The following is an 11,303-nucleotide window of genomic DNA, read 5'->3' as shown; positions in this document are numbered from 1 at the left end:
ATTTTCTGGATGTATTTTCAAACTCTTATTTTGATTCTCCATATGTATACTTATCGTATATTTATTTTTTAAAGTATTATATTCAAAACTTATTTTTATTCAATAAAAATTACTTTATCCGTCCCAGATATTTTGTTCGGCGTTACCGTAGATACGGAAATTTATAAGAAATATAATTAGTAAATAATTTTAAATATATTAATAAAAATAATTATAGATTAATATTAAGATAATTGATTAGTATAATTAAAATTAAAAGAAATTATAAATTAAATTTTTAAAAATAAAATTAAAATGTATAATTATTTTCTAAAATAGAAAAATGACAAAATAAGTAAGACAGACGAAAATGAAAATATAGATATAAAAATTGGGACGAAAGAAGTATTTTTTATATAGAAGATTATATTATGGGAGAAAATGATGAAGATAAGTGAGAAATATCACAGAAGTTTCAATGATGAAATGCAACTACACAAATAATTTAGATGATAATTAGAAAACTGTTATAATATATATATATTAAATTTAGAAATGTATAATGTATTTTTAAAATGTCTAAAATAAACTATAGCTTTTAGAGTGAGAAATAGCATATCAATGTGCTATTTTTTTGCAGTGGGGTGTGTGTATGTGTGTATATATATATATATGTATGTATGTATATTGTATGTGTTTATATATAAGTATTGAATCACACAATCTGAGCACCTTCAAACATTTGGCCCTTATCTTCCTCGAGATGTTCTTCCCTTTGCTCTTTAAATCACAATCATTTCTATTTCCCATTTCTCGATAAGAATTTCTGCCTTCTCATTTCCCAATCTTCACGTTGTCATTGTCCGGGGTTATATATATTATATATGTATGTATATATAGTCCAATCTCCTGAAGGAACTGTCCAAATCCGTGCGATTAGGCCGTTGCTGTTCCAGTTTCAGCTGTTTCAATTGATGTATTTGTGTTGATATAAACGTTGTATAGTGACTAATTATCAGCAGGTGGCGGTGGAAGGAGGCGGAATGGCGGCGGTTGTGGTGAGGGAATATGACGCGAATAAGGATAGTCGAGCGGTTGAGGAAGTGGAAAATCGGTGCGAGGTTGGCCCCAGCGGAAAACTGTCTCTCCATACCGACCTGTTAGGGGATCCGATTTGCAGAGTTCGTAATTCCCCTGCGTTTCTGATGCTGGTGAGAGAGTTGAGGATTTGTGAATTGATCGGTTGGTTGTTTTATTCTGATTTTTGGTGATTCTGTTGCACCGATTCATTCCTCCGGCGTCGGTTTTTGGATACAGGTGGCGGAGACGGCGGCGTCGGGCGAAGAAGAGGGGGAAATAGTGGGGATGATCAGAGGCTGCATCAAAACCGTCACGTGTGGAACGAAGCTCTCGCGGAACGGCAAAAATGGATCGAATAAACCGCCGGAACAGCTCGCCGTCTGCACCAAACTCGCCTACATCTTAGGCCTCCGCGTTTCACCTTCTCACAGGTACTGAAATTTTTCTTCACTCACGGCTTTTTGTTTGCCTCCTTCCATTAATGGCGGTTCCTGGCGACAATTTTTTATCAACGAAACTGTACTTGTGCATCCATACTTGTCCATTTCTTAATGCGTGTGGGGACGGTTGAGGATTTGTTTAATGTTCTCTTTGACGGTTTGCAGGAGAATGGGAATCGGATTGAAGCTCGTACGGAAGATGGAGGAATGGTTTCGAGAAAATGGAGCTGAATATTCCTACATGGCGACGGAGAAGGACAATGAAGCCTCCGTGCAGCTCTTCACTCAGAAGTGCGGTTACTCCAAATTCCGGTCGCCGGCGATCTTAGTTCAGCCAGTCTTCGCTCACCGATTCAAGCTCAGCAAACGAATTTCAATCATCAAACTCACCTCCGCCGACGCCGAGGCGCTCTACCGCCGGTATTCCTCAACAACAGAGTTTTTTCCGCGCGATATCGATTCGATCCTAAACAATAAGCTCAACCTCGGCACTTTTCTCGCCGTTCCGGCGAGATCGACGTACTCCAAGTGGTGGCCGGGCGCGGCGGCGTTCCTGCTCGACCCGCCGGAGTCGTGGGCCGTGCTCAGCGTCTGGAACTGCAAGGACGTGTTTACACTCGAGGTCCGCGGCGCGTCGCGCTTGCGGTTAGCCCTGGCGAAGGCCACGCGCATCGCGGACCGGGTTTTTCCCTGGTTACGCCTCCCATCGATTCCCCAAGTCTTTAGACCGTTCGGTTTTCATTTTCTTTATGGGCTTGGAGGGGAAGGCCCAAATTCGGCCCAATATATGAGGGCCCTTTGTGGGCTGGCCCATAACATGGCCCAAGAGCGCGGCTGCGGCGTAGTGGCCACTGAGGTCGCCAGCCGGGAGCCGCTCAGGTTAGGAATCCCACACTGGAAGAGTCTATCGTGCGCGGAGGACTTGTGGTGCATTAAGCGGTTCGGGGAAGACTACAGTGACGGGGCAGTCGGTGACTGGACAAAGTCACCGCCAGGGCTCTCCATTTTTGTTGATCCCAGAGAGTTCTAATAATACAAATACTAATAAATATATAATTAATTATAATTATTATAATCTGAGTAGGCTTATCTGTGTAGTTGTAGTATGCATGTATGTATCTTCTATATTACAAAATTTATCGTCTTTTTTGTTTTGTACCAACCTAGTACATGCATGAGTCTTGTAATATAAATAATAATAATGCATTATAATATATATTTGATATGGTTTTTTTTAAAAAAAATATAATTAATTAATGTGTCAAAACTTTATAAAGTATATATATTTAAGCGAACTACATTCCAATAAATAATCATCGTGTGGCCATCTTGAGAATTAAATAAAAATATTAAATCTATATATGTATATTAGGGTGCCTTCTCAGGGGTTAATTTAGTGTTAACAGCTCCTTTTGTCTTTTAGTTGTTAAGTGCTTTTTGTATTTTTCTTTGGGATATTTTAAACCCATGATTTCATGGTCACAAATCCAACCCTTACACCACTAAGCCATCCCTTGCGGTCATGGAGAGGTACAGTAAAGTAACTCTATTTAGAATGCTTAAGGGTTTGTTTGGATGTAGCTGAGGGGTTGGTATATATAGTAAATAGTAAATGTCTTGAATATACTAGGGCTTAAGGCTTCCCACAACCAATCAAAAAGTCCATCAACTTTCTTATAACTCAACATATAATATGATATTATTTCGCTTTAGGCAAAATCCGTACAAATTTGCTTTTGGATTTTGCCAAAAAACTCATAATATGTGAAGTTGGATATTACCTTATAACAAATTATATATATATATATATATATTTTGATGTTAGAATTGAGTTTTTTGTTTATTCTAAAAAATAAAGATTTAAATTGATATAACTTATTTGTTTGGTTTTTAATAAATAATTAATGTTTATAAAGACAATTTTTATATATATATATATATTATGTGATACTTAGAATAATATATATATTAAATAGTTTTAAATGATACTTAATCAATATTTAACTTGTTAATTATTTTCTCCATCCGTCAAATTATATTATGCTTGTATTGTATGGATGTGCATTAATCGTAAAAAGATATATAATATTTTTAATATAAAAGTAAAAAATATTTTGGTGTATCATGAAAATTCATATGAATTTAATTAATAGTGTAAGTGTAATGTAATAATAATGCCAAAATTATATGTAAAAGTATAAATAATATTTGAGTAGATAAAAAATATTGCTACTATTTATGTTTAAGTTCTACTACAAAGTAAGCATATTTTTGGTTGTTGGGGAGACTAGAAGAGTATTATTAAATAAATAAATAAATAGTTTAGGTTTATTTATCAGTATTTTATATTTTCTTTTATAATTATATGCGTATTGAAGAAAAAAATATGTAGTGCATGTGATTTTTGTAAATTTATTCTTCAAGCCATGATACATATGTGGAAATGAAATAATTGTGACAAATGGGTTCTTTTGATTTTTTTTTATTTGAATAATAATTTGGACGTGATATTTTACTTGATAAACTAATATATTTATATATATATATATATAATTGTTTGTATAATTTTTGAAAAGATGAAGTCAAAATCTAAAAGAATAAAGCTACGTGTGAGAAAATATTGATTCAAAATTAATAATTATGAAAACACAAATAAACACACTTGAAATAGTTAATTTAATAATTTGCTTATATTTGAAAATTTATACTTTTCAATTCATTATTTTCCTATTAAAGTATCGATGCAAAATTATTTTGTTTCCTAATCTAGATTTAATATTTAAATTTTTACAAAATTAAAAAGTATTGTTGAATGAACGTACAAATTTGGTGTGGGTTTGCATGGGAATTGTTGCAGACTAGCATTAAACTTAAACATGAATGTTGGTCACGTGATATGCATGTGCAACGAGGATAGTTAAACAGGCAAATAAATGTGATTTGCCCAGCGCCTGCACCCACATGATACTTTCGTTTTTATTTTTTATTTTATTAATTATTAATATACAAAAAAATAAAAATAAAATAAACCATATACAAAATTTTCATTTAGCTTCGTTTATAAAAATGTCATCTCATGGGCCATTATACAATTAGGGTTCTGAAATGGGCCTTTAATTAAATGCCATTTTAAAAGGGCCCAAATTGCCCCATCTTCGATTCATGTATTGACCACAAAATCGAAATCATAAGATTTCTGTAAATGGAATTTAATATTTCCTTCAAATTAAATTCGACTTCTAAAACGTGTTTAATGTCAAATACTAGTGAAAGCAATAAATAATAATAATAATAATAATAATAATAATAATGAGAGTAATAATAGCAAATGGTGTTTTCACCTATATTTTTCTAGTGATACAATTTATTTCTCATAAATATTTCATATCTAATATAAAACACGTCATTTGATTTTTTTTCTTTTTTCTCTCTGTATGTAATTCCCTTATTATTTTATAATTTTAGATGGATATTGTTATAGCCATCTTAGTGACACAAGATCATTTTAGAGAAAATTTTAGTTGTAAAATTAGTGACACAAGATCATTTTAGAGAAAATTTTAGTTGTAAAATTATTTTCATATAGTGTCCATTTAAAATTTTAAAATAATAAAGAAATACGAAAAAAAAAAATTACCAAAAATATTTTATAAAAAATAAAAAAAGTAAAATTCTGATATGACATCTACGTTACAATAACTTATCAATCACATCAATGCGATGTCAACAACGGCTGGCTGACATGGCAAATTTGACACTGAATGATCATTTTAACGAAAATTTTTTAATTACGACACTATTTCTAAATAAAATCCACTTAAAATTATAAACGATAGAATGATATACTACTAAAAGAACAGTTTATTCACATCCCATACTGATTTCTCTCCAACAACCTTACCCAAAACTAAAATCTTTTTTTTTTTCTAAAAAGAAAACTTTAAAAGATCTTACACTTCAACTATATACAAGCTTCTTACAAAGCTAACCCAACCGAGCCGAGCCGAACTGAACCGAACCAAATCATTCGTCAAATAACGAATCACTTCACCCCGGCACTCGGCTCAATCGTAGAACTCGAGCTCTCGGACATATCCAAGCTGCTCCGGTTCGACCACAGCCTCGACAAAATCATCTTCACTTTTCTCGGAGTTCCGGATTTGCCCTCGCGGCCATTTCGACTATTCACGCTCCCATTCTTTATCCTCCTCAGCTGATCCTTCAAATCTCCGAGTTCCCCAAACGCCCGGCAACTCTCCCAATCATCGTCAGAGTTCGCCGTAGTTGCACACTGCAAGCTCCTGCTCGACCCCCGGGGGGCCATTGCTGCAGAACCCCGGGTTTGCTCGCAGAAAAGAATCTGCACCGCTACACGCGACGGGAGCCTCTCGTTTTCCACGGCATGCGCACTCGCCTCCGACGATAGCCTCCGACAATCCATCAACCGGCAAATTCTTTTCTTCTCGCTCTTCGTCATCTCCAGGTGTTCCTGTAAACGATATCAATTTATTAACACCAGAAAATTATCGACGCTGGAGTCGAGCTGCCGGGTTGCCTACAAGTTACGACGAATCGATGAACGAACCTTGAGGTATGCGTCGATGGCCCGGTAGATACGATCGTGGCTCGATCTCGGATAATCGTAAACCATTTCAGCCAGAGCGATGAATTTGGATAAAGGCAACGACGGATCTCGAGCAACTACGGCTAGATAGCCATCGACGAGCCTAGCAACTTTTGCCGTCGAATCATTTAAATCGAACCCAAACTCACTCCGACAATCTTCCCGCCGCGCGCTCGCAAACTGCTCGACTAAGTCGCACACTACGTCAACATTGTACATCGTAGTTTCGCCGCTAATAAGAAGATCTGCAACGGCTGCTTCCTCGAGCTGCCCCGAGATTCGACGCATTAGATCCCTCCGTCCCGTCTCTCCACATTCCAAAATTATCGACGCGGACAAAAGATTCAGCAAAAAGCCACACTTTACAGAACCTGCCTCTCTCGGAAGCAACGAGATAATCGAATCCACCACGTAACGGTACTTCAGAAGATCGCCCGATCCTGGGATGACACCTTGTCCGAAACCCGGAAGTCGTTTCACAGTATACGCCCTTAAAGCAGCCCCAATAATGCTCCCGGACAATATCCCTTTCCCTTTAATCGATGTAATAACTCTCTTGTACAAATCAATCGAGAGATCGCAAAGATCTTCCGCCCACCAGTCTTCGGGCGCCGTCTGCTGTTTTCTCAAACGATTATAAGTGTACGACCAGTCGACTCTCGACAGGTCTGTACAAGCTCGCATAGCAATTGACTCGACGCAGTGGGTAACAACTTTGGATCCCTCCAAATACGATAGGAAAGGTTTAGTTTTCGAGAGTAAGATTATCGAATCTTTCCAGCTCCGGAAAATGCCAGATGCAAGAAAGACGTCGATTTTAAACACGAGATTGCCTTTCTCCACATTCTCATGCATTTCCAAGTACTCGGCTGCACATCGTGCTGCTACCACATTGTACGCGTTTAGCGTTACCACCATACCATAACAGAACTTGGCGCAGATCTCAAATGCAGCAGGGCCGCCCGGAATATTGTCAATGTTAATTTCACTGTCAATATCACAACTTGAAGCAATAGCAGCAGCGAGGCTCCGAAGCCGGGAACTCTTGGAGAGAAGAGGAAACTGCAAGAACAGTTAAGATTAGCCCCGGCGGCATTGCAGACTCTTGTTCTTTTTACTTCTAACGAACACATTATACATCTATAGGCAAGCGAACAATCCGAATTATACCTTGTGGATATAAAATTTGACATCTCCGACGCTAATGACTAAATCGGTTGACAACTCTGTAGCTACATACCTTCAACAGACATACACAATAATCACATTTTCGATATGGAACAAAAAAGAAAAGCCAAACAACAATGGATTCATCAGGAGATGGCTTAACCTTACCTTACATTATCCCCCTCAGTCTGAAACAAATCAGGCTTGGATCCAAGTTTCATGAACTTCATATCAAATCCTTTATTTCACCTCCAAGATCTCTCTCTAGTAAATTGAAATTGAATGAAGTTCAAGACAATCACCATAACAGAGCAAACAAATACAACTCAGTAAGAACATTATTCATGTTTATAGAAGCTGTGATGAATTGATGTTGTAGATTATGCACCAAGACAAACAAAGCAGTTTAATTAAAACCAAAATCAAATGCACAGGAAATAAATAACCATAAAAATCTTCAAATTCAGAATGAGTTGAATTCCCAGTGTAAGAGCACTGCGTAAGAATATAATATGATTTGTGAAAAGATATATACATACAACAAAACACCAAAAGAGCCAAACCCTAGAAAAGATGAGTTGTCCCTAACCTTTGCCAGCCACCAAAGCAACACCATGTTTAAATTTTCGCTAAACGCCGCCCTCAGAATGTTCGCTGTCGCATCTTTAATTTTTCCCCTTTTCCTAACCCCACCACCATCATCTTTTCCCCCTTCTCCTAACCCTAATTTTTTAATTCAGAGAGACCAATTGACCATACACGAATTCAAATAATAATAGCGTCTAAAGTGCGAAAAGGCTTTGCACTAATTTAACCTTAACAGCTTTCAAATGTGCTTTATCATCCAACGGGACCCCGCAAACCCTAGATAGATATATTGCAAGGCACGCCAAACTGACACAGTTCCACCCACCATCCGCCAGCAGGTTTATCCTTTTTCCCCTTTCATGAATCAACCGGCGAATGGCTCTTTCGCCCAAGATAACGACGCGTCTGGATCCGGATGCTTCCGCATTTCGATAACCACGACGATGCCCAGGGATTTGCAGTGCAATTGGTTGATTGATTGATTGGGATCAAAGCGAAGAGGTAGATCATCCCGGGATTTGGCGCGGGAAATGGAGATATGGAATCGAATGTTATGGACCACATGATTACTCATGATTGTTTACTTTGGAGTTGAGAGTCAAATCAGAAATGTATCGAAACATCCCTAACGCCATTATTACACTCAATTGCCTTTTTGCAGCTTAAAGCAGTCATTATTATGATTGTTTTTCTTTTTTTTTCCTTAAACAAATTACTCCCTCAGTCTCATCAAATTTAAATTTATTATTATATAAAAATTTAAATAAAATATAATTAATAGATAATTAAAAAATATATTAATAAAATTATTTATTATTTAGTAAAAATAATTATAAATTAATATTAAAATAAACAAATAGTTTAATTAAATTTAAGAAAATTATAAAATTTAAAATTTGAAATATAATTAAAATATATAATTATATTTTTAAAAATAGAAAAAACAAATTATATGGGACGAACTAAAAATAAAAAATAAAAAAAAATTATGTGAGACTAAGAAAGTAATTTACAATACTAAACTTTTTTTATCTGATAAATTGCATTATTATATTCCCTTTGTTCTATATACATACGCTGTGTTTTATTTTAATTTATTTTATATGTTTTGCAATATAAAATATATATAATTATATTTTATTTTATTACATCATTCAAATAAAAATATATATATTTCTTTTTATCATATTATATCATTCATATTTTATTTTTTTAATTTAAATTTTTATGTTAAAATCAAACTATGCATCTTGTATTAGATAGAGGGAACACTATTTTATTGTAGATAAATTTATTATGTAAAAAAATATATATATATATTTAAATTTTATAGTTAATTTCATTTGTAAATTATAAAAATAAAAAAAAATGCTTCCAAATTTTGATGGAATAAAAAAATAAATATATATATTTTTTTCATCATATCATATCATATCATTCCTATTTTATTTTATTAATTTAAATTTTTATGTCAAAATCAAACTATGCATGTTATTTCAAAAAAATTATTTAAATTTTATAGTTAATTTCTTTTGTGAATTATAAGGAAAATATTTCTAAATTTTGACGGATTAAAAAACAATATTTGATAAAATATTTTGCAATAATAAAATATAATATTTTTTTTTTCAAAAAAGAAAAAATACAAGTAATAAAATTTGAAAGTTTTGTGTTAAGAGAATGGTTAGCTGGGCAAATTCTTAAATCTTTTGCACGAATTGTTTTATATGATATATAAAAAATTATGTTACTAATATATATATATAATAAAATTGTATTTAGTTGTTGATTTTTTTATTTAAAAAAAAATACAATATATTTTAATTATATTATGTATATATATTATATTAATAGAAAATCATGTCTAAAAAATATTGGGCGAAAATACTATACTTTATTTTTAACTTTTATAATAAAGTTTAGTGAGAAACACGCTTTGTGTATATATATTTAATAATGACTGTTTATACTATTAATTTATGTATTTAACTTTTTTAATTGAGAATTATATTAAATATAATGTTCAAAATATTACATTATATATTCATTATTTTTTAACTTTCTAAAACTCTAAATTTTTGTTTATATATATATAATATATATACATTTTTTAAAATTCTATAAAAATATATATTAAATATTTATTTTATCTCATAAAATATCAAATAAAATACTATGACTTTTGATATTGGGCAAATTATATAATATTTCTTTGTATTTAATAAAGATAGACAAAATATTTTGTATTTTATTTATTGTGTTAATTTAAAATTTGCACAAAATATTTTTTTTATCGAAAATTAATGTTTTATTTTAAATAAAAACTTAAATTTTCGCAAATTTTGTATAAATAAAAGACGTAAAATATTTTAACTAATTTTTTTGAATAAAATAAATAAATAATTGATCAATTATACATTTTTATAATTTTTGTAAAAATCAGATAACAATTTATCTTAAAAAAAACTATAAAATAAAGAACTAATCAATTATTTATTTATTTATTTTATTCAAAACAAATCTTTTAAAATATTTTGTCTCTTTTATTTTTATAAAAAACTTACATTTACAATCAAATATCAGATTTTGACGAAAAAGTATTCTGTTCAAATTTTATATTAACACAGATGAATTTTATACCATAAATAAAATACAAATTATTTTACACATTTTTACTAAAACACAATGAGATTATAAAATTTACTTTTTTAATATTTTCAAAAATTTCCAGACTTTAAAAGCCTCTATATATACCATAAAAATTTTCCATAACTATAAATTTGTTTATTTAATTTTATAATTATAAATATCTTTATTGCTAGACATGTATAATAGCCACGGTGTTAATAGTGAAAATATTTTGTAAATTTGAATTGTTGGCTTTTATTTTTGGGTGTGTTTGTTTGGGGATTGGATTTTAAATAAATTATTTATTTTATTTTTTTTTTCAAAAATATCAAATTAAAACACCTATTTTTTATTTTCTATATTATACTAAAAATCAATTTTACATTCAAAACATCACATCAATACCTATTTATATCACATCATACAATTATTCAAATTCAAAATTTTTTTACTATTCAAATCCCAACTCAAAATCTAAACCTCCAAACAAACACACCCTTTGTATATTTAGTATTTTAATTTTTCTTTTTTTTTATATTTTGTACTCCCTCCATCCGTGGTCACATTCACATTTTGCGTCATTGTACTTAATATTAAAAATATCCTTATATTTGTATAATTTTTTTTTTTTTCAAATATTCTTCTATTAGTATTATAAGATACTAATAAAAGTATTTTTGCAACTTTTTTTCTTAATTTGTATTATAATTTGATATAATAATTAATATTCAACACGCAAAAAATAAATGAGAACCTTAAAGCCGCACGGAGGTAGTATTGTTTTATAAATTAGATAT

The 11,303-nt window shown here is 31.8% G+C and overlaps 2 protein-coding genes across 4 annotated transcripts; one reads left to right on the top strand and one right to left on the bottom strand.

Annotated features, from left to right (window-relative positions):
* The first annotated feature begins 632 nt into the window (after window positions 1-632).
* LOC127240059 (probable N-acetyltransferase HLS1) lies at window positions 633-2,706 on the top strand. The gene is made up of 3 exons (XM_051258496.1): window positions 633-1,190; window positions 1,297-1,490; window positions 1,665-2,706. The coding sequence occupies exons 1-3, from the start codon at window positions 1,023-1,025 to the stop codon at window positions 2,527-2,529; spliced, it is 1,227 nt and encodes a 408-aa protein (XP_051114453.1). The 5' UTR covers window positions 633-1,022; the 3' UTR covers window positions 2,530-2,706.
* Window positions 2,707-5,305: 2,599 nt separating this feature from the next.
* LOC127240744 (BTB/POZ domain-containing protein NPY4-like) lies at window positions 5,306-8,575 on the bottom strand. 3 transcript variants are annotated; one of them, XM_051259578.1, is made up of 5 exons: window positions 7,880-8,575; window positions 7,459-7,554; window positions 7,294-7,363; window positions 6,085-7,185; window positions 5,306-5,988 (listed from the first exon to the last, which is right to left on the bottom strand). In XM_051259578.1, the coding sequence occupies exons 2-5, from the start codon at window positions 7,518-7,520 to the stop codon at window positions 5,542-5,544; spliced, it is 1,680 nt and encodes a 559-aa protein (XP_051115535.1). In that variant the 5' UTR covers window positions 7,521-7,554; window positions 7,880-8,575; the 3' UTR covers window positions 5,306-5,541. The 3 variants fall into 3 exon arrangements, with proteins under 3 accessions (XP_051115535.1, XP_051115537.1, XP_051115536.1); XM_051259580.1 differs by having other exon boundaries at window positions 8,106-8,575; XM_051259579.1 differs by lacking the exon at window positions 7,880-8,575 and adding an exon at window positions 7,737-7,785.
* Window positions 8,576-11,303: the final 2,728 nt, after the last annotated feature.

Source organism: Andrographis paniculata, unplaced genomic scaffold, assembly GCF_009805555.1.
Source record: "Andrographis paniculata isolate CXL003 unplaced genomic scaffold, ASM980555v1 Contig79END, whole genome shotgun sequence".
NCBI classification, from domain to species: domain Eukaryota; kingdom Viridiplantae; phylum Streptophyta; class Magnoliopsida; order Lamiales; family Acanthaceae; genus Andrographis; species Andrographis paniculata.
Note: the sequence above shows the minus strand (reverse complement) of the source record. Positions and strands in the feature narration are given on the sequence as shown.

Coding starts and splice junctions, on each gene's coding strand:
- LOC127240059 (XM_051258496.1), top strand. CDS start 1,023: ATGGCGGCGGTTGTGGTGAGGGAATATGACGCGAATAAGGATAGTCGA. Junction 1,191..1,296: donor CCCCTGCGTTTCTGATGCTG/GTGAGAGAGTTG, acceptor TTTTGGATACAG/GTGGCGGAGACGGCGGCGTC. Junction 1,491..1,664: donor CGCGTTTCACCTTCTCACAG/GTACTGAAATTT, acceptor GACGGTTTGCAG/GAGAATGGGAATCGGATTGA.
- LOC127240744 (XM_051259578.1), bottom strand. CDS start 7,520: ATGAAGTTCATGAAACTTGGATCCAAGCCTGATTTGTTTCAGACTGAG. Junction 7,186..7,293: donor TCAAATTTTATATCCACAAG/GTATAATTCGGA, acceptor CTGTTCTTGCAG/TTTCCTCTTCTCTCCAAGAG. Junction 5,989..6,084: donor CCATCGACGCATACCTCAAG/GTTCGTTCATCG, acceptor TATCGTTTACAG/GAACACCTGGAGATGACGAA.